Genomic DNA, 27,299 nt, shown 5'->3' with positions numbered 1-27,299 from the left:
TTTTCTGTTCACTGAAACCTTTAAACATGTTAAGATGTTTTCAAATATCAAGAATAATTTACTTCAGAGTTCTTTCCATACTGAGATGGCAGTCTTCTATTCACTGAGTCAAACAACATTCTTATCTTCAAATTCTGCAATAATCACCTTGTAGAAGTAGGAGCAGGGACTTCCCCGGTGGTCCACTGGCTAAGACTCTGCCCTTCCATTGCAGGGCCCGAGGGTTCGATCCCTTGTTGGGGAACTAGGCTCCCACATGCAGCAAGGCACAGCCAAAAAAATAAATAAATAAAACAAAACAAAACAAAACAAAACAAAGGAGGACCAAATTAAAAACTAAATAGAAAATGACAATATACCGGATTATGTTTCAGCCCTCCCTCAGTTGACTTGATCTATATATAGCAAAAAGATTTCATAAGGTCAGGTATTATAAACAATGAAATGTCACCTGATGTTTTGCAAAACAGCATATGAAAAACCGCTCAAGAAATGAATGGAGAGTAAGACTTGCGGTTGTAAGCAAGAAAAACCTTAAACATTCCAGGTTTACACGCATCTTATTGGGAGTTTGACTCACTTTTAAAATCTGATTTTCTATTTGAGTTGTGTGAAATCATGTGCTACTGACAACCTTCTTCTGTATTAGTTACAAATAGTTTAGGCAAGAGATGCTTTCATCTCCAACACAGAAGAATTAAGAACCCTTCATCAGTATCTCGCACTTGTAATTTTTAAGAGTAGTAATGTCTTAACATCCCCCGCCATCCCCACAGAAATATGAGTGAATATATGCCGCAGGTATAACCTTGCCTTTAAGTGGAAAAACAGACATCACGCAACTACCTCCCGCTCCAGAAACCCTAACTCCAGACCCCGCCCCACATAAACTCCCGCCCCTTTCTCCCACTGCGGGTACGGAGTTGGCGCAGTTAGCTGACGTAAGACGTAACCTCCGTAGCCTCCTACGCGTAGCTACCGTGTCTGCCTCTGGGAGTTGAAGTTTCCGAAAGAGGACCTTCTGGAGTGGTAAAGACCACTACAAAAAGCTTTCTGTGCGGGCTCTCAGGTTCCCCGACAACTCCTCCGTTCGGTAAGTCTCTTGGCATGGAGACTATCGCTCGCCTACCCTTTGATATAATCCGAGCGCGTGCCACTGCCGCCTTCCGCTAGCAGTAGGGCTTCCGAGGGAGAGGGGAGTGGGACATTAGAAGCAGCAGCCGAGACCCAGCTTCCGAAGGAAGTGTCGTCATAGAGAGCGCGCTCCCTCGCCTTGCCAAGCAGATTTTTGATTCGTCGGCTACAGTTTAATCCCGCCTCTGGAATGCGTCCGCCCGCGGGCGGCCTGGAGGGAAGAGTGGGGCGGGGCTCTGCCCACCAGCGTCGGGGCTGTGGTTGTCGATGTTTGCTTGGGGGTAGCGATATGGTCTCTAGCGTGTGAAGGGTGTGCGCTTCCCCAGAATGAAGGGAGAGGGAAATCTGGACTTTGAAGGGCCGGAAAACGAGTTGTGATTTGCCACTTGGTGACTAGAGAGCGTGAGCAAGTCGCTTCACCTGTTTAAACCTGCCTTACCTCAGTTTTCCAAAGAGGGCTGACGTCGCTGAGCGCTCTGCAATGTGGGGAGAGCCCAGGGCGAAGTTGCTGCAGGTGCTGTCAGCCCCACATTGGTGAGCTGAGGACGATTTTAAGAAGTCCGTGGTGTTACTGGATTTCACTGAAATATTTTGTGTTAAAATTCGGGACTTTTTCTAGAGATATAAAGAGGATAGCGACAGAAGACTTTCTCAATTTATTTTTCTTTGTTTTAAATCTTGCCCCGTCTCCCCAGCCCGGCCCAGCCCAGCCCTCTGCCTAAGGGCCTCATAGCTGAACCGAGCTATGCAAATTTGGCCCGCGCGTTTTAAAAAGGATATTCTTTCTCTATCACCGTGAGGTCGTTTAATTCCATTCTGCAGTTATTCCGACATTCATTTGGATCTTTCTGGAAGGGAGGCTGTGTCATAAATTATGAAGACTTTAGCCCAATCAGTAAAACCATGAAATTTTTTTTTTTTTTTTAACTTTTGGCCGGTCACTCATTATGATGTATGTCCTCCTTGCCGGCAGTTGTGCTAAGAAGTGGGAATACAAGGACGATTGAGATACTATTTTTTTAATGTATTTATCCCATACTAAATTGCCTTAGTCATCCTTATCCAGTTGTTAATTTTATAAGACCATCAGATAACCTGGATCTGCAACTAAATGAAACATTTTTAAAAAATTCAATGCCCAGGTAAACTAAATTTCACGCAGTTATTTCTATAATTGCTACAAAATTTGTTGAACGTGGTGAATGAATGAAAATGAGCTGTGAGTATCACTGCATGTGAGGGAGGAATGCAAAACTCCATGGAGTTTATATTTTGCTTAACAGGTTAATCCAAACAAGCTAATACATAGTGAAATGCTTATTGTATGTTGTAGGCAGTAGGAGTTGGTACGTATCTTTGTATGTAAAGTATGCTGCAAGCAATAATTTATGGGATCTCAAGCTAGCATCATTTTTGTTGTGCAATGTGCAATGTATCTAGCTTATTCAAAGCTTCAAAAAATTCTCTTACTACAGTGCATTTTCTTAATTGGGAATAAGTTTAAAAATAGTAGTGATAATGATGTTGACTAGCTCATGACCTTTCTCTGTATTTGACAGGCTGTTTAAAAACATTAGTGTGCAATGATAAGCAAATTAGATTTAACTTAGACTTCTTAGGTAGGAAAGGCGAAAGCTCCCCCTGGTGTGCATGAGCTGTAAAACATTGCTATACTTTTCTAAAATTTTCACATGATAAAGCAAATCAACACTTGCAGTTTGGAACAGAGTAGAGAACTAACAAAAAATGCCACTGATAATAGAAATATTCTCTCTTAGAATATTAATCACTGTTTCATGAAGAAAGCAGTTTGTCTCCTCTGAATTTTAATTGTGCCTTTAAGTTTGCACATTCAGCTTAATGGGCAGGTTTGGCTTATGTTTTCTCCACCCTATATTGTTTTGAATACATTCATTGCCCATTTTTATTAACGTACTATCTATGGAAAGGAAATAAAAGTGATCCTAGGGGTCACAATATATATTTAAATTTTTTTCTTCTGATCTTTTCAGGTTTACTGTGTTTCTCCTGTCTCCTGTTTCTTAAATTGAATGATAACCTTATTTTCCAGATTAAAAAAAATATTAGTGAATGCACTCAAGGTTATACATTTATCTTCAGTTACTTTTTTGGCCTGTAGTTCTCTCATCCTGTTATTTGTATCTAAATGCTCGGACATACTATTTTTTCATTCTATTTTTCTGTCTGAATTCTGAGTTAGAGTCTGAGGATGTCTTCTAATTCATCAATTACCTCTTGGACTCCAGGTAATCTGGAGTTTGTCTCATATGTTGAAATTTTTATATCTTCATTTCCTGGTTTCCAAATTGGTTCTTTTTTACAGATTCCTATTTTTATGCCTGCTTTTGTGTCCCAATTTCCTGTTTTCTTTTTATGGTTATTACTCCTCATGAGCTCTGAAAGATTTCAACCAAACTTATTTTAAAGTCATTTTCACATTGCTCTATTCAGTTTTTATAGAGTGAATTTATCTCCTGCTTGTTGATTTAGCTGGGGTTTTTTTTCATTTCTGTCTTTTTGTAATTTTGCTTTGCAGACTCATCTTGAATGGAATTATAACTTTCCTCTCCAAACTACTTCTCTCTGTACTACTGATTTTGTGGTTTCTCTCACCCATGACCCTTTTCAGTGCTTCAGCCCACAGCAGAGCTTATATATGTGGTTCAGAATTCTAATCATGTAATAATATAAGTTCATATGTCACCTCATGCTCGACCCAGGTTGTAGCCAAAAGGCTGTGTCTGTTTCCTTCAGGTTTCCCCCGAGTAGTCAGTTTTGTATAAGCTATAGTCTATAATTTTACCTGTTTTCAGGCTTTTTTCATGGAAGGAGGAGCCCCACCCGTAACACTAGTTTAAGGGTTTGTCTTAAACTGTCTCCCATCTTTCTCCCATCCTCTGTCTTGTATTATTCTTCTTCTCTTTACTTTAAAGCTAGGAAAACTTCTATCTGCCTTTACACAGAAGACCCAGTTCTTAACTTGGATTTTGAGAGAGGCTGTACCTTTTTTGTTTCCCCTTTTTATATTTTATCTAGATTGGGAGGCAGAGTGCATCAAAACATGAACTTTTGGCAGTGATCTCTAGGAAGTCTGTCCCAATTTTTTTGGTGCAGAAGCATAAGAATAGAACTGGAGCTATTTTTTTTTTCCGTATGTTTCAGTGACACAGGTCTTTTCAGAGCCCTCCAACAGCAGGGTTAAAGCAACACAACTCTTTAACATTCTTTGGAAATCCTCATTTTCTAAATAAGACTTTGGATTTCTGGGACATGGTAGAGTTAGATGTGGGTTGGAATCTTAGCTCCATCACTTCATTTGTCTATTCATTCAAGTATTTTGAGGACCTACTTTGTGTGACATTTGCTCTAGGTGCCTTGTTTCTTAGGAATTATTTAATAGCTTTCTAACTTTGGGCAAGTTATTTAACCTTTGTACCTCTTCCTTTGCAAAGTAGGTATATACTATCTACTTCATAGGGTTTTTATAAAGAGTAAATTAGATAATAAGTTTTATATTAAGCATAATAAGAATTAATAAATGTTTGCTCTTACTATTTTCATTACTTTAAAAAGTCCTTTGTAATATCATATTCACTCGTTTGTTTATTCTACCAGTGTATAATAAGCATCTACGAAGTGCCAAGCACTGTATTAGTATTGGCAATATAATGTTGGGCAAAATCAGACTTATCCCTTACCCAGTGGAGTTTCCAGTGTAGAGTCAAAGTTGAGTTGTCATTTCTAGGAGATGTTCTCCCTAAGGAGAACTGTTTGGTTGGTGGCATTAGGAAAACTTGTGAATTCTTACTTGTATTACTAAATGGTTTTTTTCCCCTCTTAGTAATTTTGTGACCTAGTAAAATGCCAGGGCTTTTGCTCCAGCCCCTAAAGCACGCATCTTAAAATTTCTTGTCTTTCAGTCAAAATTCGGTAAACTTTCTAAGTTTGCTTTGGTTATCCTCGTATGTCCTGTTATATCATTGCACTTTTAAAGAAAACAAGAACCATATAATAAAACTACTGCTCAAATTATGCTCTGCAAAGGTTTTTTCCTTCCACTATCTGAATTGTGGGGATTGTTCTTTTTTCTTTTAGATGCTAGCTTCTCTGCACAGACTTGTTAGCTACCTCTGTAAGAGGGAAGAATCATATATTTTTCTATAAGGCCAATAGAACATTTGCAAGCTTCGTGCTTAGTCTTTGGTAGGGATAAATAACATATATTCTTAAGCTTTGATGTTAAGAATCAATTAAAGAGAAAAGATATCTCACATTTCTAGCCCTTTCCGTAATCTGAAAGCAAGTTCAGTTCTAGGCAATGGATATGAAGATGTGGGTGTTTAAATCCAAATAAAGATGTTTGAGTTGGCCCTAAGTGTTCCACAGCTGATTACAGAGTCAACTTATGTATTTTGTTTTTCAGCTGTGACTTAAGTGGAAAATTTACAGTTACATATTTACAATGAAATATATTGGGGTGGGGGCAACCAAATTTGTTCTCTGCACTGGCCAAAAGATAGAAATATATAGCATGTCTGTTGTCAAGAGCCAATTGTTGAGGGTACGCCCAGATAGTGAAAGTAATATTTTTCTTGTATAGACAGCATTAAAGACAAGTACAAAAAGGTGTCTTCCATCTCTTTTTAAAAAATAGTATATATTTTTCTATAAAACTATATTTTCATTATATAAAATTTAGAAAATGCAGAAAGCCGTGGGTGGGTCAGAGTTAAAACGTGTGTATGTATTTTTTTAAAACAAAATTGGACATTATGTATTGTTTATTGCTTTGATTTTCTTATTTAACATAACCATTTCCCTTTATCATTAAATAATTTTGGGAAACATGATTTCTCTTGGCTGCTTAGTATTCCAAGCCAGTGTTACAGATGAACTTTAATTTATATTTAGTCCCCATTTGCTGACATTCAAGTAGTTTCTAATTTTTTATTGTTAAAAATAACAACAGTACATATCCTTTTGCATTAATTTTGTGTGTATTTCTAATTAATTTACAGGAATTTATTCTAAGGAAGTAAATTACTATGTGAAAGAGTATCACCATTTTAAAGCTCTTCAAACATACAGGTCTGAGTAGTCTTCTGGAAAAATTGTGCAATGGCCACCAGTACTGTATGAAAATATCCCATTTCATCAAATGATCTTTGCCAGTAAATGACAATTAATTGCCCAAATTTGCATTTTTATTCATTACTAATATGGTTTAATTTTAATCACATCCTTCAGTCTTTTTTTTTTTTTTTTACTTTTTTTGTGTTTGTAAGTCATCTGTTCATGTCAAAGTTGCTTTTCAGTTTTTCAGAGGCATCAAATAATGTCATCTGAAATATTGCCAGCATTTAGTGAGACTTCTAATGTTGAAAGAAAGCAAGACTTAAATGAAGACCAAGAGGAGAATCAGAAACCAGGATTAGGTGAAGGGTTTGAACCAATATCTAAACGGCAAATGAAGAAACTAATGAAACAGAAACAATGGGAAGAACAAAGAGAACTCCGCAAGTATGTATCAAAATGCATGTATTCTACCCCTATTCACAGGGGTATATTCCAATATACCCCTATTGGAATGTTGGGCCTTGCAGTAGCCCTTTGACACATTAAAAATAATTGTGTTAATTAAAATTCGGGCTATACATATTGTTAGCTAACATTGTCAATTGGCTACTAAAACTGTATGTGTTTTAAATTATTTTTTTAGCAGTGTTGATGAATTTACACCGTACACTTTTCTCACTCAGAACCTGTTGTGAGTAGCAGCACAATTTCTAAAATAACTGATTTACAAAAGGGATATAGTTAGCATCCATGGCCTAGATATGGAACAGAAATAACCACCTCAGAAAGATCAAATTTGGGCCTAACATTGATTTTGCTAGAAGAACGATTGCAGGTTTTGGTGAGAGCAGAACTAACATTGATTTTGCTAGAAGAACTATTGCAGGTTTTGGTGAGGCTGAAGCTGTCACTGTATAAAGACAAAATTTACTAGAAGAAAATAAATTTTTGTTGATGCAGATGAGAGAAAAAAATATGGCTTTCTTTTCACAAACAATTTTACTTTTTTTAAAATGAGAATAGTTTTTAAAAAAACATGTTATTTTTATTGAGGTATAGTTAATTTACAATGTTGTGTTAGCTTCAAGGTATACAGCAAAGTGATTCAGTTATATGTATATGTATAAGTATATACATGTATATATATTCTTTTTCAGATTTTTTCCATTATAGGTTATTACAAGACATAGAATATAGTTCCCTACGCTATACAGTAGGTCCTTGTTTATTTTATACATAAGTAGTATGTATATGTTAATCCCAAACTCCTAATTTATCTCCCCACTCCCCTGCTATCCACTCTTATAACCATAAGTTTGTTTTCTGTCTCTGAGTCTACTTCTGGTTTGTGAATAAGTTCATTTATATCATTTTTTTAGATTCCACATATAAGTGATATCATAAGATATTTGCCTTACTCTGACTCACTTCATTTAATATGATAATCTCTAGGTCCATCCATGTTGCTGCAAATGGCAATATTTCATTCTTGTTTATAGCTGAGGAATATTCCATTGTATATATATACCACATCTTCTTTATCCATTCATCTGTCGATGAACATTTAGGTTGCTTCTATGTCTTGGCTATTGTAAATAGTGCTGCTGTGAACATTGAGGTGCATGTATCTTTTTGAATTAGAGTTTCCTCTGGATATGTGCCCAGGAATGGGATTGCTGGACCTTATGGTAACTCTGTTTTTAGTTTTTTAAGGAACCTCCATACTGTTTTCCATAGTAGCTGCACCAATTTACATTCCCACCAGCAGTGTAAGAGGGTTTCCTTTCTCCACACCCTCTCCAGCATTTGTTTTTTGTAGACTTCTTAATGATGGCCATTCTAACTGGTGTAGGGTGATACCTCATTGTAGTTTTGATTTGCATTTCTCTAATAATTAGCGGTATTGAGCTTCTTTTCCTGTGCTTCTTGGCCATCTGTATGTCTTCTTTGAAGAAATGTCTATTTAGGTCTTCTGTCCATTTTTTGATTGGGTTGTTTGGTTTTTTTGATATTAAGCTGTATGAGCTTTTTGTTTATTTTGGAAATTATCCCTTGTCAGTCACATCGTTTGCAAATATTTTCTCCCACTCCATAAGTTGTCTTTTTATTTTGTTGATGGTTTCCTTTGCTGTGCAAAAGTTAGGTCCCATTTGTTTATTTTTGTTTTTATTTCAATTACTTTAGGAGATGGATTCAAAAAAATATTCCTTCTATTTATATCAAAGAGTGTTTTGCCTATATTTTCCTCTGGGAGTTTTATAGTATCTGGTCTTACATTTAGGTATTTAATCCATTTTGAATTTATTTTTGTATATGGTGTTAGAGAATGTTCTAATTTCATTCTTTTACATGTAGCTGTCCAGTTTTCCCAGCACCACTTATTGAAGAGACCATCTTTTCTCCATTGTATAGTCTCGCTATCTTTGTCATAGATTAGGTGACAATAGGTGCATGGGTTTATCTCTGGACTTTCTATCCTGTTCCATTAATCTATATTTCTGTTTTTGTGCCAGTACCATACTGTTTTCATGACTGTAGTTTTGTAGTATAGTCTGAAGTCAGGGAGGATGATTCCTCCAGCTTCATTCTTTTTTCTCAAGATTATTTTGGCTATCCAGGGTCTTTTGTGTTTCCATACAAATTAAAAAAATTTTTTCTAGTTCTGTGAAAAATGCCATTGATAATTTGATAACGATTGCACTGAATCTGTAGATTGCTTGCGTAGTATAGTCATTTTAACAGTATTGATTCTTCCAATCCAAGAATGAGGTATCTTTGCATCTACTGTGTCATCTTCAGTTTCTTTCATCAGTGTCTTAGAGTTTTCAGAGTACAGGTCTTTTGCCTCCTTAGGTAGGTTTATTCCTAGGTATTTTATTCTTTTTGATGAGATGGTAAATGGGATTGTTTCCTTAATTTCTCTTTCTGATATTTCATTCTTAGTGTATAGAAATGCAACAGATTTCTATGTATTAATTTTGTATCCTGCAACTTTACTGAATTCATTGTTGAGCTCTAGTAGTTTTCCGGTAGTACTTTAGGATTTTCTATGTATACAGAATTATGTCATCTGCAAAGAGTGACAGTTTTACTTTTTCTTTTCCAATTTGGATTCCTTTTATTTCTTTTTCTTTCTGCCTGCTGTGGCTTGGACTTAACAAAACTATGTTGAATAAAAATTTTACTTTTTTTATATGGTTATAAACGTAACTCAAAAATCATGTAGGAGAAGAATGATAAAAGTAAAATTTATCATAACTCTCAAACTCAGTATTTTAAAAGTTTTGTAAGTACGTCTAACATGCTACCAATAGTAAATAAAATTATTAGTATAGTTCGAATTTGTGTAAAAAGTACTGTACTGTTTTTGCAAACTCATTTATTAGATAAAGCTTTTAGATAGATTATATAAAATTGCTGATATCTGACAATTTTTGATCCATGGAAGTGGCAATTTTGTTATGGTTTAGTCTGCTAATTTTAAAAAGTAATTGTTTCTTTGTCTATTTAGAATAGTATTGTAAATGTATGAATATACAAATAATGAAAAGTTATTTTCAATTACTAATTTTAGACAAAAGAGGAAGGAAAAACGCAAGAGAAAGCAATTAGAGCGACAGTGTCAACTGGAATCAAACTCAGAAGGAAGTGACAGAAAACGTATTCGAAGAGATGTTGTTTACAGCCCACTCCGCCTTATCATTGACTGCAGTTTTGATAGCCTGATGGTATTAAAGGTATCATGAATCATTGTCAGAAAAATCCTGTAACTGAACTAGGCTGAATAATTTTTGCTTTAATACGTAATATGACTTTGATGTAACTTTATGTACTAAAATGCAGCTTTTTTTTTCTTTTTAATTGTGGTAAAATACACGTAATGTAAAATTTACCATCTTAACCATTTTTAAGTGGACAGTTCAGTAGTGCTAAGTACATTCATGTTGTTGTGCAGCCAGTCTCCAGAAGTCTTTTCATCTTGAAAAACTAAAACTCTATCCCCACTGAATGAACAACCATTTCCATTCCCCCTCCCTCAGCCCTTGGCACCACCATTCTGCTTTCTGTCTCTATGAATTTGACTACTCTGTGTACCTTATGTAAGTGGAATCCTCCAGTATTTGTCCTTTTGTGACTGGTTTATTTCACTGAGCATTATGTCTTCAAGGTTCACCCGCATTGTAGCGTGTGTCAGAATTCCCTAATGTTTTAAGGCAGAATAATATTCTAGTGTATGTATAGACCATGTTTTGTTTATTCATTCATCTGGTGTTGATGGACATTTGTGTTGCTTCCACCTCTTGGATATTTTGTTGTTTTTTTGTGTGTGTTTTAAATTTATTTTATTGAAGTATAGTTGATTTACAGTGCTGTCTTAGTTTCTGTTGGGCAGTAAAGTGACTCGGTTATACATTTATATATATTCTTTTTCATATTCTTTTCCATTATGGTTTATTACAGGATATTGAATATTGTTCCCTGTGCTATACAGTAGGACCTTGTTGTTTATCCATTCTATGTATAATAGTTTGCATCTGCTAATCCCAGACTCCCAATCCATCTCTCCCCCACCTCTCCTCCCCTTTGGCAACCACAAGTCTGTTCTCTGTGTCTGTGAGTCTGTTTCTGTTTCATGGATAAGTTCATTTATGTCATATTTTTAGATTCTACATGTAAGCGACATCATATGGTATTTGTCTTTCTCTGACTCACTTCACTTAGTATGATAATCTCTAAGTCCATCCATGTTGCTGCAAATGGCATTATTTCATTATTTTTTATGGCTGAGTAGTATTCCATTGTATAAATATACCACATCTTTATCTATTCACCTGTTGATGGACATTTAGGTTGCTTCCATGTCTTGGCTGTTGTAAATAGTGCTGCTATGAACATAGGGGTGCATGTTTTGTTTCGAATTATAGTTTTCTCTGGATATATGCCCAGGAATGGGACTGCTGGATCATATGGCAACTCTATTTCTAGTTTTTTGAGGAACCTCCATACTGTTCTCCGTAGTGGCTGTACCAATTTACATTCCCACCAACAGTGTAGGAGGGTTCCCTTTTCTCCACACCCTCTCCAGCATTTATTATTTGTAGATTTTTTGATGATGCTCATTCTGACTGATGTGAGGTGATATCTCATTGTAGTTTTGATTTCCATTTCTCTAATGATAAGCGATATTGAGCATCTTTTCATGTGCTTTTTAGCCATCTGTATGTCTTTGGAGAAATGTCTGTTTAGGTCTTCTGCCCATTTTCTGATTGGGTTATTTTTTTTTAATATTAAGGTGTATGAGCTTTTTGTTTATTTTGGAAATTAAGCCCTGGTTGGTCGCATCATTTGCAAATATTTTCTCCCAGTCCATATGTTGTATTTTCATTTTCTTCATGGCATCCTTTGCTGTGCAAAAGGTTATAAGTTTGATTAGGTCCCAATTGTTTATTTTTGCTTTTATTTCTATTGCCTTGGGAGACTGACCTAAGAAAACATTGGTAGGATTTATGTCACAGAATGTTTTGCCTATATTCTCTTCTAAGAGTTTTACGATGTCATGTATTGTATTTAAGTCTCTAAGACATTTTGAGTTTATTTTTGTGTATGGTGAGAGGGTGTGTTATAACTTCATTGGTTTACATGTGGCTATCCAACTTTCCCAACACCACTTGGTGAAAACACTTTGTTTTCCCATTGTATATTTTTGCCTCCTTTGTTGAAGATTAATTGACCATAGGTGCGTGGGTTTATTTCTGGGCTCTCTATTCTGTTCCAGTGACCCATATGTCTGTTTTTGTGCCAGTACCACACTGTTTTGATTACTGTAGTTTTGTAGTATTGTCTGAAGTCTGGGAGGGTTATGCTTCCTGTTTTGTTCTTTTCCTCAGGATTGCTTTGCAAATTCTGGGTCTTTTATGGTTCCATATAAATTTTAGGATTATTTGTTCTAGTTCTGTGAAAAATATCATGGGTGATTTGATAGGGATCACATTAAGTCTGTAGATTGCTTTGGGTAGTATGGCCATTTTAACAATATTAATTCGTCCAATCCAAGAGCATGGGATATCTTTCCATTTCTTTGAATCATCTTCAGTTTCCTCAGTTTCCTTTATCGATGTTTTATAGTTCTCAGCATATAAGTTTTTTACTTCCTTGGTCAGGTTTATTCCTAAGTATTTTTTTTTTTTGGATGCAATTTTAAAAGGGATTCTTTTTTTACATTCCCTTTCTGAAATTTATGGTTAGTGTAAAGAAATGCAACTGATTTCTGTATGTTAATCTTGTATCCCGCTACCTTGCTGAATTCATTTATCAGTTCTAGTAGTTTTTGTGTGGAGTCTTTAGGGTTTTCTATATATAGTATCATGTCATCTGAATATAATGACAATTTTACCTCCTCCTTTCCAATTTGGATACCTTTTATTTTTTTTCTTGTCTGATTGCTCTGGCTAGGATTTCCAATACTATGTTGAGTAGAAGTGATGAGAGTGGGCATCCTTGTCTTCTTCCAGTTTATAGCAGAAAGGCTTCCAGCTTTTCACCAGTGAGTATTATATTGGCTGTGGGTTTGTCATAAATAGCTTTTATTATGTTGAAATATTTTCCCTGTATACTCATTTTCATAAGAGTATTTATCATGAATGGATGTTGAATTTTATCAAATGCTTTTTCTGCATCTATTGAGATATCATGTGGTTTTTGTCTTTTCTTTTGTTGGTGTGGTGTATCACATTGATTGATTTGCATATGTTGAACCATCCTTGTGACCCTGGGATGAATTCCACTTGGTTATGGTGTATGATCTTTTTTATGTGTTCTTGGATTCAGTTTGCTAATATTTTGTTGAGAATTGTTGCATCTATTTTCATCAGAGATATTGGCCTGTAATTTTCTTTTTTGTTATGGTTTGTCTGGTTTTGGTATCAGGGTGATAATGGCTTCATAGAGTGTCTTTGGGAATGTTCCCTCCTCTTCAGACTTTTGAAAGAGTTTGAGAAGGACTGATAGAAGTTCTTCCTTGTATGTTTGGTTGTTATTTAAGTCTAACTGTTCTATTTTATCATTTACGATATCTGTTGCCTTACTGATTTTCTGTGTAGAAGATCTGTCCATTGCTGTGAGTAGGGTGTTAAAGTCTCCTGCTATTACTGTTTTCCCGTCAGTTTCTCCCTTAATGTCCATTAGTATTTGTTTTATGTATTTGGGTGCTCCTATATTGGGTGCATATATGTTGAGGAGTGTAATATCATCTTCTTGTATTGATCCTCTCATCATTGTATAGTGTCCTCCTTTATCTTTCTTTATGGCCTTTGTTTTAAAGTCTATTTTGTCTGATATGAGTATTGCAACCCCCGCTTTCTTGTCATTTCCGTTTGCATGAAATATCTTTTTTCATCCCCTCACGTTCAGTCTTTGTGTGTCCTTTGCCCTAAAGTGGGTCTCTTGTATGCAGCATATTGTAGGCGCTTGCTTTTTTATCTAGTCTGCCACTCTAGGTCTTTTGATTGGAGTACATTGACATTTAAGGTAATTATTGATAGGTACGTATTTATTGCCATTTTAAACCTTGTTTTCCACTTGATTTTGTATTTCTTCTTTGTTTATTTTTCCTTTTTGTATTTCCTTTTGTGATGTGATGATTTTTTTTGTATTATGCTTGTGTTCTTTTTGTTTTCTTGTGAATCTGTTGTATGTTTTTGATTTGTGGTTACCCTGTTTTTCAAGTGTGTTAACCTCTTCCTATATCTACTGCCTTTAAACTGGTAGTCATATAGGCTAAAACACATTCCAAAAAAAAACCCCCTACATTTTGTTACTCTCCTTCCCCACATTTTATGATTTCGATGTCCTCTTACATATTCATGTTCATCCTTTTGCTGTTCATTGTGGTTCTCTTGCTTTCACAGAAATTTTTTCTTTCTTTCTTTCTTTCTTTTTTTTTTTTTAATCTGTATACTGGCTTATTTAAGTGATTTACTTTCCAATTGTGATTTTATCTTTCGAATAGATTCTTACTTCTCTATTTAGACAAGACCTTTTAATATTTCTTTTAGGATATGTTTAGTATTGCTTTTTTCTTTTAGTTTTTGCTTGTCTGAGAAATTCTTTATCTCTTCTTCTATTCTAAATGATAATCTTGCTGGGTAGAGTATCCTAGGTTGCAGACTTTTCCCTTTCAGGACTTTGAATGTATCTTGCCATTCCCTTCTGGCCTGGAACATATCTGTAGAGAAATCAGCTGATAGCCTAATGGGGGGTTCCCTTGTAATTAACTCTTTGTTTTTCTCTTGCTGCCTTTAGAATACTCTATCTTTTACTTTTGCCACTTTTTAATTATAATACATCTTGGTGTAAGTCTGTTTGGGTTCATCTTGTTTGGGACACTCTGTGCTTCCTGTACCTGTATAACTGTTTACTTCTTTAGGTTTGGGGAGTTTTCAGCCGTAATTCCTTCAAATATATTTTCGATTCCCTTTTCTCTTTCTTCTCCTTCTGGGATCTCTATTATGTGTAGATTGGCGTGCTTTATATTACCCCATACGTATTATATTGCTTTAATTTTTTTCACTTGGCTTTCTGTTTGCTGTTCTGATTGTGTGATTTCCATTAGTCTGTCTTCCATATCGCTTACTTGTTCTTCTGCATTATTCGATTTGCTGTTCGTTGACTTTAGCTCAGCTTTTGTCTCAGCAAATGAGTTTTCTAATTTTTCTTGTCTCCTGTTTATATTTTCTAGTTCCTTTTCTTGGTAATCTGCATTTCTGTCAATAGCCTTCCTTACTTCCTTCAGTATTTTCATTATCTCCTTTTTGAACTTGATGTCTATTAGACTGAAGGAGTCTGTTTCATTGTCTTTGACTGGCAATCTCTTGATCTTTTCATTGGGAGTGGTTCCTCTGTTTTCTTCATTTTACTTATAGTTCTCTTACTCTATGACTTCAGGAGAAACAATTATTTCCTAAATAGTTGGAGATATTTTTATGTGGGAATGTCCTTGTGTAGCCTGCATGGGTTTAATATTTTTGGTGAGAGAGCTGTTTTTTGTATGGATGCCTGCTGTTATCTCCTCGATAGGGGGTGTGACTGGGGTTGTGGTGGCCAGAGCCTGCACTGAATATTGAGCAGGGCCTCCTCTTTGCTCTGTGGTTGTCAAAACCCTTTTGGAGGCAAGGTCTGCTCCCCAGTTGTTGGAGTAGAAGCCCCCAGATCCATTTCTGAGCTGTAGTGTGAGGTAAGCAGTATTGGAGCACTCCCACTGGGAGAGGAGCCACTGAGTATTCCTCTGCCAGACCTGTCCGCTGAGAAGTGTGCTCCGTCGTGTCATCTGTCACCCGTTGTGCAGGCTCACAAAGTACACTGTTGTTGGCACTGCCCTCAGCCTCACCTCAACCATGGGAATGCAGGCAATTGGCCCTGTTGTTCCTCAGGTGCTGGGTTCACAAAGCCACCAGCGCAGATCCGCTGGTGCAGATCCACTGAAGTCAGGTACCAGGACTGCAGTAGTTGCACACCTGGACCTGCCGTGGGAGCTATGGATGGAGCCCAGACCCTGGCCCAACTCCATATGCACGCACCCACAAAGCCCACAGCTGCTAAGGCCAGACCCACCCCAGCCATGGGAGCACCTGTAGCCCACTTGGATGTTCTGCAGGCACTGAGTTTACAAAGCTGGCAGCAGTGGCCTAAACCCACAGATCGCACAGCCACAGGGAGAGGGCTCAGATATCAGCCCTGCTTCCTAAGTCACATGGTCCCTGGGGATCAGCTCTGATTTCAGCCCCGCCTCTGTGTGTGGGCAATTCGCTGGCACTTGCGTGCTCCCAGAGCTCGTAGAGGCAGCGCTGAGCCTGCTGAGCTCACTGAGAAAGAGGCAGCTTTGGCAGGCACTGCCCCTTAACAGTGGGGTTTCAGTGGCAGCAGCACACCTGCTGTGAGTGCACCAAGAGTGAGGCTGCTATGGCGGGCCCTGCCCTTCCCTTTGTGCACCCCTTAACGATGGTGCTTCACTTCTGTGGCAGGCCTGAGCCACAGTCCAGCCCCTTCAGGCTGTCTCCGTGCAGCCAACCCCCGTCCTCTCCCTGGGTCTGTCCTCTGAAGCCCGAGCTTTAGCACCCAGCCACCGTACACAAAAGCAAAAGCACATCTCAGACTGGGGAGTGCAGGGCGGTGGCAGGGACCATTTGTGCAGGTCTCCATCTGTTCTGCCTGCTGCAAACCAGCTGCTGCGCTCTCCTCCAAGCCTCTGAAGCTCCCTTTCTGTCCCAGCTGATCTCCCTGCCAGTGAAGGGGCTTCCCAGGGTGCAGGAACCTTTCCTCTTTCACTCTTCCCACCCAGGGGCTCAAGTCTTGTCCCGATTCCTTTTTTTTCTTTCATCCTACCCAGTTACATGGAGATCTTTCCTGCAGTTTTGGGTGTCTGAGATCTGCCGGTGTTCAGCAGGTATTCTGTGAGAATTGTTCCACATGTAGATGTATTTTTGATGTATTTGTGGGAGGAGGTGAGCTATGTGTCCTTCTACTCTGCGATCTTGATTGGAGCCCTCTAAAATGCATCTTTTTTTTTTTTAATTTTTGTTGGAGTATAGTTGATTTATAATGTTGTGTTAGTTTCGGGTGTACAGCAAAGTAAATCAGTTATACATATACATATATCCACTCTTTTTCAGATTCTTTTCCCATATAAGCCATTACACAGTATTGACTAGAGTTCTCTGTGCTATACAGTAGATCCTTATTAGTTATCTATTTTATGTATAGTAGTGTGTATATGTCAGTCTCAGTCTTCCAATTTATCCCTCCCCCACCTTACCCTCTGGTAACCATAAGTTTGTTTTCTACATCTGTAACTCTATTTGTGTTTTGTAAATAAGTTCATTTGTACCCTTTTTTCAGATTCCACATATAAGCGATATCATATGATATTTATCTTTCTCTGTCTGACTTACTTCACTCAGTATGACAAACTCTAGGTGCATCGATGGTGCTGCAAATGGCATTATTTTATTCTTTTTTATGGCTCAGTATTATTTTATTGTATATATGTACCACATCTTCTTTATTCATTCCTCTGTCAGTGGACATATAGGTTGCTTCCATGTCCTGGCTATTGTAAATAGTGCTGCAATGAACATTGGGGTGCATGTATCTTTTTGAATTATGGTTTTCTCCAGATATATGCCCAGGAAAGGGATTGCTGGATCATATGGTAGCTCTATTTTTAGTTTTTTAAGGAACCTCCCTACTGTTCTCCATAGTGGCTATACCAGTTTACATCCCCACCAACAGTGCAGGAGGATTCGCTTTTCTCCACATCCTCTCCAGGATGCATTGTTTGTAGATTTTTTAATGATGGCCATTCTGACTGGTGTAAGATGATACCTCAGTATAGTTTTGATTTGAATTCCTCTAATAATTAGTGATGTTGAGCATCTTTTCACATGCTTTTTAGTCATCTGTATGTCTTTGGAGAAATGTCTATTTAGGTCTTCTTACCAATTTTTTGATTGGGTTGTTTGTTTTTCTGATATTGAGCTGCATGAGCTGTTTGTATATATTAGAGATTAATTCCTTGTCAGTTGCTTCATTTGCAAATATTTTCTCCCATTCTGAGGGTTGTCTTTTCATTTTGTTTATGGTTTCCTTTGCTGTGCAAAAGCTTTGAAGTTTAATTAAACTTAAAAGGTTAAGTTTTAATTAAACTTTAAGCTTAATTAAACTTAAAAAGTCCCATTCGGACTTCCCTGGTGGTCCAGTGGTTAAGACTCCACACTTCCAATGCAGGGGGCGTGGGTTTGATCCCTGATTGGGGAACTAAGATCCCATGTGCATGGCCAAAAAAAAAAACAAAAAACTGAAAACAAAAACAATAATTTGTTTGATTTTTGGTTTTATTTTCATTACTCTAGTTGGTGGATTGAAAAAGATCTTGCTGTGATTTATGTCAAAGAGTGTTCTGCTTATGTTTTCCTCTAAGAGTTTTATAGTGTCCAGCCTTACATTTAGGTCTTTAATCCATTTTGAGTTTATTTTTGTGTGTGGTGTTAGGGCGTGTTCTAATTTCATTCTTTTACATATAGCTGTCCAGTTTTCCCAGCACCACTTATTAAAGAGACTGTCTTTTCTCCGTTGTATATTCTTGCCTCCTTTAGGTAACCATAGGTGCATGGGTTTATCTCTGGACTTTCTATCCTGTTCCATTGATCTATATTTCTGTTTTTGTGCTAGTTACCATACTGTTTTCATGACTGTAGCTTTGTAGTATAGTCTGAAGTCAGGGAGCCTGATTCCTCCAGCTGCGTTTTTCTTTCTCAGGATTGCTTTGGCTATTCAGTCTTTTGTGTTTCCATACAAATTTTAAAATTATTTGTTCCTATTCTGTGAAAAATGCTATTGGTAATTTGATAGGGATTGCATTGAATCTGTAGATTGCTTTAGGTACTAATATTTTGACAATATTGATTCTTCCAATCCAAGAATATGGAATGTCTTAGATCTCTCTCCATATGTTTGATTTCTTTTATCAGTATCTTACAGTTTTCTGAGTACAGGTCTTTTGCCTCCTTAGATAGGTTTATTCCTAAGTATTTTTATTCTTTTTGATGTGATGGTAAATGGGATTGTTTCCTTGATTTCTCTTTCTGATCTTCTGTTGTTAGTGTGCAGGAATGTGTACTCCACCCAGCAAAGCTGTCATTCGTATTAGATGGAGAAATCAAAAGCTTTATAGACAAGCAAAAGCTAAGGGAATTCAGCACCACCAAATCAGCTTTAAAATGCATCTTAAATAAAGTTTTTCAAAATCTGTGACCCTAAATTAAAGTAGCTAATAAGTTGCTTTTATTTATATGTATATGTATAGACAGAGGGAAAGACAGATACCATAATAGATTATGAAACTCAGTAACTGCATATTAATCATAAAGAGCTGTGGGGGTGTTGTTATTTATCCTAATCAAAAGGAAGAAAATAAGAAATATGATTGGCTTAATAGAATTATTTCTTATTTAATAGTTTGAGAAATCTGGTTGTTTAAACAATGCTACTAAAAGGAATGTGTTTATAACCTTTGGTAGTTATAAAAATTGTAATAGCATGACTATAAGAGAGTGCTTTTTTTCTTTTGTTGTCTCTTAAGAAGAGTGAAAGTTTTCCTGAACTTGCATTTTAAGTGGCTACAAAATGTGAAATAATGGGTCACTTATAGAGTATTGACTTATGGTAATTATTTTATTAGTATGTAAGAAAACTGAATGGAAATTATCAGAAAGGACTTGTATTTCAAAAGAAAGAATGTCCCTATCTAGTCATGCCTTCTGCTTATTCTATTCCACTCGGATTGTGGAATGGCCATAGATAATTTTGAAAATATTGCTTTAAAAATTGCACTCTTTTATAGGACATTAAGAAACTTCATAAGCAGATTCAACGATGTTATGCAGAAAATCGACGAGCACTGCATCCTGTGCAGGTATGTTTGGGGAATTTAAAACAAACTTCCAGTTTCCTTTTATATCTTATTTCGGAAAAGGCGTAGATAATCCTCATTGCTTTTACAAGAAAGAGTCTTACAGGTAATCTTTCTTAGAGAACAAAATGCCTATTTGTAAAAATGTTTTATTTTTCTACAAAAATAAAATATTTTAAACATTTTTTCACCTCATTCTCAAACACATTGTGCCCATTCATCATTAGTCTTGTACACACTGACCTGTTCATTGCTGTGTAGTTGAACATCTTCATTAAAGGACATATGCGTATTTTCATACCAGTTTCTCAGCTCTCAATTCCTTCCTTTCTGGGGAATAGGGTAACTGCCCCTTGCTGATATGTGCCATTGTGTCTGTTGGCTAGATTTTTTCTACTTAAAGGATTTTGAGTCACTAATAATTTTGAAAGGTACTTTATTAGCTAGAATGAGGAAGTGATTTGTGAGACTAGTTGGCTGCCCTTAAGAGCAGGGTCATTTTTCTTACTGAATTTGTTTGAATTCTAGGTGACCTAAAAATTAACTCTGGCTCACTGATGTTAAAAACCAGAAAATCTTAATATACTTTTGGTTAGATATTTTCTTCTTATCAAGTGATAGCAATATTATATTTTTACATTCTATATTCGTCTCACCCTTGATTAGATTTGAAATAGGTTTCAGGGTTTAGAGTCAAAGCAAAATTATGAAGATTTTGGACTGGTAAAAAATAACTGTAGTGGCGAAAGAAGGGGAAGGGAAACTTCACATGGAAGCAGGAAGTTTATAGAAAAGTGATCATTAAACAAGAGGCAGATTATAACTGCTTAGAAAACAGGATGAAAATGTAGATGGAATACAGAAGTTAGTGGGTTAGGAGATACACAAAAATACACGTCGCTTGTACCACAAATTTATTCTTGCATGTTTAAAGCATGCCATAAATTTATTTTTTTCCAGAATGAAAATATTTTATGTTTCATTGATAATCAGATGAGTGTATGAGGGAATAAAATATTGACTTTAATAGTCATTTGCTCTCTCTTTCTATACCTGCCAATCTCTTTATCAGTTTTACTTGACAAGCCATGGAGGCCAGTTGAAAAAGAACATGGATGAAAATGACAAAGGATGGGTCAACTGGAAGGTAACTAAACTAGATTAACTCTCACATAATTCAAGGTATTTTTATGCTTAAAGGTCTACATTTTTTACCTAAGTTCTACACAATGCTAATAAATATAAGAGTCAGCAGCTACAAACCCTGCGTATCACTGTACCTAAGTTTACCAGTGGGAGAAGCAAGAGCCTTGAGATATAATCTGTACTTGCTTTCATGAAATCTCACTTCCTATTTTACTGCCAACTTTAAGACATATTTTTTAAAAAAGGAAAAAATTTAAAGGTCTGTATGCAGTCTCTACCTAGCAAACTGGCTATACATTATTTATAAGAGTGAAGTCACTCTAAAATTTGGAAATGTACTTGCATTCTCTTTCTTCTAAATCTGTGCTATACCATATGGTGTCCATTTCCACATGTGGCTATTGAACTCTTGAAATGTGACTGGTCTGAGTTGAGATGTACTATAAATGTCAAATAGACATTGCATTTCAAAGACTTAGTACCAAAAAAAAAAGAGAGAATGTAAAGTATCTCCTTAAAATTAAAAAAAAAACCCCACAGTTATTATAAGTTGAAATGATAACATTTCAGGTATATTGTGTTGAATACAATGTATTATTAAAATTAATTTCATCTATTTCTTTTCACTTTTTTTTAATGTGGCTATTAGAAGATTTCAAATTACATATGTGGTTCACATTTTTTTTCTTTTGGACTAAACTACTCTCAGTCATTTGCAAAGATGACTAATAGATTGGCTTTAGTACCAGTCCCTAAGGAACCTTAACCCTATTCTACTCAGAGAAGTAGTGGGTTATTCCTACACTTTTTTTCCTTTCTCCAAGCCAGTTCTCAACGTGACAGACTTTCCCTCTCTCACTCACTAATCCCATGACTGCATTTATTTTATTAATAGTCCATAGTATAAAACATTTTCAAAGGTTTTTTAAGTTTTAAAGTACAGTACATTTACCAAGTTTTATGTTCATGCCTATTTTCCTAAGAAATAATGTAATAAGTTAGAATAGGCATACTTTCAGTTATTTTGTGGCTTGTTAAATTTATTATTTCATACCACCAGTTTTCCAGAGAGATGTGAGTTCGCTGGTCTCTAATTATGCACATTCCTCTTGGGGCCCTTATTAAGCATAGGGACCAAGTTTATAATATACCATTTTCCAGAAAAATGGCTGTTTATTAATCAATAAGGTATACATCTTAGCTGAGAGGTCTCCCGCTTCATTTTTGATTTCCACAAAAATTATTGAGAAATGCCATCTGAGCCTGGTGATGCCTCTTCCTTTATTCTTTTGGTGCAATTTGCAAAATTCTGACTGCCAACTGTTGTTCAGTCTTGTACCTCTGACCTGACAGTTTTGGTGAAGAAGATTTCAAATGTGTATCTTTGTGGAAGCAGATGCACGGAATTTATTAAATCTGTAAGCCCTTTCCTTTAGATGATTCATGTAGATGGAGAAGGAAGTAATTGGAGAAGGCATTCTTTGGCTGGAGAACAATGTGAGCAAATACATGACAAAAATGCATTTGTTTTGTTGGAACAGAGAAAGTTAGATAGGTTAGTGCTATATTCAGGAAAGAATTACTAAGTTAAGGAGTTTGAATTTTATTCTACAGATAAAGATAAAACATGAGAGCAGTGTTTGCAGAAAATGAGTGCACCATCCATGTGTGGAAGTAAATTGGAGAGATCTGAGGCTAGAGACAGGGAAATAACATCAGGAGGCTACTTAAATAATTGAGATGTGAGGTGAAAAGATGCTGGGGTAGTAGATTCTAAATAAATAATACATTGTTATAATATTCTTTCAAACTTCCTTTCATGTATTTTTTGGATGGGTTTGTCTAGGGAAAAGAAAATAATCATTTTTAGCCAATTTTCACAAAATCCTATTAATAACATCTTTCCCCTTGTGTTTTAAAGGATATCCACATCAAACCAGAGCACTATAGTGAATTCATACAGAAAGAAGAACTGATTTATCTTACATCAGATTCACCTAATGTACTAAAGGAATTAGATGAATCAAAGGCCTATGTGATTGGAGGATTAGTAGATCACAACCATCACAAGGTACTATTAAGTTTTTATTTTTGCTTTTGCTCATACTTAAAATTGACATATCAGTTTCCTTGATAGTAATATCAATTTTCTTGATAGTAAATACTTTGATAGTTGATGTTTGAGTGCCTACACTATTTCAGTCACCTTTCTAGCTAAGCAAAGCATTTTGCATATATTAGTTTGCTTTATCTTCACTGCAACCCAGTGAGGTCAGTGCTATAAAAATTTAAAAAATCATGCAACCTGTTGGTTGAGAAGTTTAGCTCTTCTTCCTCCTTCACTCTGTCTTTTGGCTCTTTCAGTCCTGATTAGACCCAGGCTTTAAGGATTTTAATTTTGAGAAGAGAGAAAATTTATATTCAGCATTCTTTTAATTGACAGAATGGGAAAAATAAAATTTATAGGCAGTTGAACATTTTTTTCAATTCAGGTTTTTATTTAATTTGTGTTTGCCATTTGTGCCTCTTAGTGTTATGTAATTGAAACATAGTTTTATCCTTTAAATTCATGGGAAGAATGATGATGCTTCTCTAGGAATTCAGTTTGTGTACTTTAAGAGAGAAAGGCAGTGTGGAGTGAGTGAGGAGAAGCTATTTGAGTCAGGAGGCATGAGCCAGGTTTTTCCTTTGGTTCTGCCACTGAGGAACTTTGTGATGGGACAGAGAGCATAATGTCTTTGGTTTCCTCATTTGTAAATTGGTTAAGACAAATGCCAGCAACATTCTAACTATACTTATTGTCAAGAGAATGTTTCCAAATTAGTGGTTAAACGTACGCACACACTTTTTCAGATTATATTCTCTGAACTAAAGTCTTTCCTAAAAATTATTTATTCTTTCATAGACTTTAAGTTTAATGTAATGTTCTAGCCCAAGTTACAGTATCTTTGTTTTAGGGACTCACGTATAAACAAGCATCAGAACATGGAATTGATCATGCACAGCTCCCCCTTGGAAATTTCGTGAAGATGAATAGTAGAAAAGTTTTGGCAATTAATCATGGTAAGCTATAAGGGGATAAACTGAAAATGTACCTGAGTGAACACTGTGAAAAAATAACATTACATTTACATTTTGGACAAGTAGAAAACATACACCTTTGGAAAACACACAATTTGGGGTACAAAATTATAAAATGTAATCATTTATGATTTGTTTGAATAATACATGCATACTTTAGAAAATTTTGAAAATGTACACGAGTATAAAGAAAAATAAATAGGTGTAATTTCACTATGCAGAAATACTTTGTAGAAACTTTTTGGTCTGTTTTCTTCCAGTTCTTTTCCTATGCATATATAATATTATTTATTACATAATTGGATTCTTACTCTATTGCATAAAATGTTATAAATCCGGGGTGTTTCCCCCCCATTTATTATTATATTTATTGAATCATTGTTAGTGGCTATGTAATTTTCCATCATCTAAGTACACAATAATGTAACCATTCTCCTGTTGTTATTTTTTTTCTTTTTACTATTGTAAATATCATTGTAATAGACATCCTCAGACTTAAGTCTTTGCCTGGAGTTTTGCTTTTTAAAATTTTTTTAGTAGAGATTTTTGTTAGTACACAACTACTAATTGGGCTTTTAAAATTTCTCTATAGCAGGCTCTAGGGAGTTATAGAAACAAACTTATTGATTCAAGGAATGAACTTCTTCTAAGACTTTTGCTAAATTAGTGGAAATTACTTTTCTCTCATAAAGTAATCCAGATTTCCCCCCAGCAGTGTATTAAAGTGAAAGGACATTGGAGACAGTATGTATGTATGTATGTATGTATGTATGTATGTATGTATGTATGTATTTATTTATGGCTGTGTTGGGTCTTCGTTTCTGTGTGAGGGCTTTCTCCACTTGTGGTGAGCGGGGGCCACTCTTCATCGCGGTGCGCGGGCCTTTCACTGTCGCGGCCGCTCTTGTTGCGGAGCACAGGCTCCAGACGCGCAGGCTCAGTAGTCATGGCTCATGGGCCCAGTTGCTCCACGGCATGTGGGATCCTCCCAGACCAGGGCTCGAACCCGTGTCCCCTGCATTGGCAGGCAGATTCTCAACCACTGCACCACCAGGGAAGCCCTGGAGACAGTATTTTTTAAAAAAAAGCAGGCAAGACACTCCCCAGAGTGAGTGGCACTATATAGGAAAGATAGAAGAAATTTAGGTTAATGCTAACCCTTTTTTTCCCCTAGTTTTATGTTAGCACAATAAAGAATAAAGAAGTAGAAGGGAACAAAGAATAGGAAGGAAACAAAAAAGGTCTTCTGTCTATTATAATTGACAACAGATAATGGTAAACCTCTGAGTGCTTAAGAACTGAAATGAGAAAAAGCTACAAAAGAGGTAGCAGCCTTGAGAGCCTTAGGCATATTGGCTCTGACAGCTAATACAGGAGAAAGAAGTAATCAGAACAAAGTAGTTATTAGGACATACTAGCACTCTTAACACAAAAGCAATGTGTTTTAAAGTATGCACCATTGTGATGGACTAGGTTAAGAAACACATGGAGTTTGTCTTTGTTGCAGTGTTTGAGATTATTCTGGAATACCTAGAAACAAGAGACTGGCAAGAAGCATTTTTCACTATCTTACCCCAAAGAAAAGGAGCTGTTCCCACAGACAAAGCCTGTGAAAGTTCTTCACATGAGAAGAAGTTCGCCAGAGTTGAAGGTGGATTGAACAGTGATTCCAGTGAGGAGGAAAATAGAAATGAACTAGATTCACCACATAAGGAAGAAAAGCAGGATAAAGAAACTAGCACTGAATCTACAGTGACCTCTATACTACACTAATGTCATCTTTTTTTTTTTTCTTAAGTTTAAGGAAAATTAGGAGAAAATGAATATAGAATTTCATAGAATATTTTATAGAATATTTGAAATGGAAGAAACTTTCATTTTCTCTTATTTCTGTTGTGAATTTTTTAAACTTTTTTTAGAACTAAGTGATAAAAAGCACTAAAAAAGCATTCTTTTGTTTTTGCATAAGATTTAAATGTGTAATTTAAAAAATAATTTTCTAAACCTCAAATAAGCATTCCTTGAGAATTTTACCTTATTAGTAAACCTTCATTCTCTTTTATTTACAAGATTGTATTCTTCAGAATGTGCCTTCTGACCTTTCAGTTTTATTATTATATGTTTATATCAATGTCTTTCTGATTATGGAGGCAGATATCCTAAAACTCCTTTAAGTCTACCAAAATGTTCTGTATGGGTGGTTACCTTCTATTTGCAGCTTTTATATTCAATTTAGTTACTTCAGAGGAATATAGTGATTTTAGGAATAAGTATTGGATTGAGAAACTCAAGAATTGATTTCTGTTGGACTACGGAGCCCGTCTCTGTTCTTCCTTTGTAATGCTTTTGTGGTTCTAAAGCAATCACTGAAGAGTTAAGACTCTCTTTAATATATTTTCTTAATTTCAATAATGATGGTAAATTATTTCAATTACAAAATTTAATTTTTCAGGCTATATTATTTTAAAAGGCTGTTGAAGGATCAATTTTGTCATTACCCAAATTTAAAAAGAAACAGTTCTTAAAAAAAAAAAAAGTAGCTCTTAGCAGCTATTCTTTTCCTTCCATATGTACTTCTTTACAATAAAATATGTTGGTTCTTAAGCAAATAAGGTTAACTTTATATGTGCATCTGTCTACTATCATATAATAATATTCAAGCTAATGTAAATGTATGTTTCTATAAATAATGTAAGCGTATATGAAAATATGCATGTAATTGTATATACATCTGTTTGTCCATATCATGTATGATTCTCAGTTGTTAATCAATGATAATAGGATTGAGTTGCCATACATCTGTTTTATTTGTGTGAATGATTGTGCTGAAAATCACTAAGGAATTTCAATTTCATAAAGTGCAAAAATCCATAACTCAACATTTGTATGAGGGCATTGGCAAGGGAAGATGGGGCTCGAAAGAGATATTTTAGTTCCTATCAGTAAATGTAGAGCAATTACGTTTAAAGTGATTATTCTCTGTCACAGCTAAAGTAACATTTCAGAAGCCTTTTCTGAGTTTGCATAAATTAAGTTTCTATTCTTTTTACTCATTGGCATCTCAGATTATATATATATTTGGTAGAAATTTCATTGAATTTAACATTGATGTTCACTGTCTCTTACGTTGCTTTATTCTTAGTGATCTATTATAGTTATCCATCTAAGGTCTGTGAGCAACGTATGTAAACAAAGAAAAGCCCCCGCAATGGTAGGAGAACAAAGCTTAATGTCTTAAGTTGTATTTTTCAAAGTTCCAGGTTTTTCTGAGTAAATCTAGTTGGTGGCATGGAACATTATGCCTTTTCCTTAAATTACTCCATATGGAATAAGGCACAGTTTAATATTGAAAGGTGGAGAAAGATCATTACAAGCA

General features: G+C 35.8%; 2 protein-coding genes across 9 annotated transcripts in view; one reads left to right on the top strand and one right to left on the bottom strand.

Annotated features, from left to right (window-relative positions):
* The window catches only part of LOC118895527 (microsomal triglyceride transfer protein), a 56,767-nt gene extending 55,541 nt beyond the window's left edge, over positions 1-1,226 (bottom strand). The window contains exon 1 of the mRNA XM_036852726.1: positions 1,130-1,226. The gene's annotated coding sequence lies outside the window, so the exon portion shown is untranslated. The remainder of the gene's footprint in view (positions 1-1,129) is intronic.
* Positions 956-26,717, top strand: TRMT10A (tRNA methyltransferase 10A). 8 transcript variants are annotated; one of them, XM_036852730.1, is made up of 9 exons: positions 1,341-2,276; positions 6,174-6,243; positions 6,479-6,675; positions 9,806-9,968; positions 19,628-19,699; positions 20,769-20,843; positions 22,764-22,913; positions 23,800-23,905; positions 25,431-26,717. In XM_036852730.1, exons 3-9 carry the CDS (start codon positions 6,491-6,493, stop codon positions 25,694-25,696), a joined length of 1,017 nt encoding a protein of 338 aa, XP_036708625.1. In that variant the 5' UTR covers positions 1,341-2,276; positions 6,174-6,243; positions 6,479-6,490; the 3' UTR covers positions 25,697-26,717. The 8 variants fall into 8 exon arrangements, with proteins under 8 accessions (XP_036708626.1, XP_036708629.1, XP_036708625.1 ...); XM_036852728.1 differs by having other exon boundaries at positions 6,471-6,675; XM_036852731.1 differs by lacking the exons at positions 1,341-2,276; positions 6,174-6,243 and adding an exon at positions 956-1,093.
* The last annotated feature ends 582 nt before the right edge of the window (positions 26,718-27,299 follow it).

Source organism: Balaenoptera musculus, chromosome 5 (genome assembly GCF_009873245.2).
Source record: "Balaenoptera musculus isolate JJ_BM4_2016_0621 chromosome 5, mBalMus1.pri.v3, whole genome shotgun sequence".
In the NCBI taxonomy this organism is placed as follows: domain Eukaryota; kingdom Metazoa; phylum Chordata; class Mammalia; order Artiodactyla; family Balaenopteridae; genus Balaenoptera; species Balaenoptera musculus.
Note: the sequence above shows the minus strand (reverse complement) of the source record. Positions and strands in the feature narration are given on the sequence as shown.

Excerpts from the sequence above, each read along its gene's own strand:
- TRMT10A (XM_036852731.1), top strand. The coding sequence starts at position 6,491 with ATGTCATCTGAAATATTGCCAGCATTTAGTGAGACTTCTAATGTTGAA. Across the intron at positions 6,676-9,805 it reads GAACAAAGAGAACTCCGCAA|ACAAAAGAGGAAGGAAAAAC; the intron begins GTATGTATCAAA and ends TACTAATTTTAG. Across the intron at positions 19,700-20,768 it reads GAGCACTGCATCCTGTGCAG|TTTTACTTGACAAGCCATGG; the intron begins GTATGTTTGGGG and ends TCTCTTTATCAG.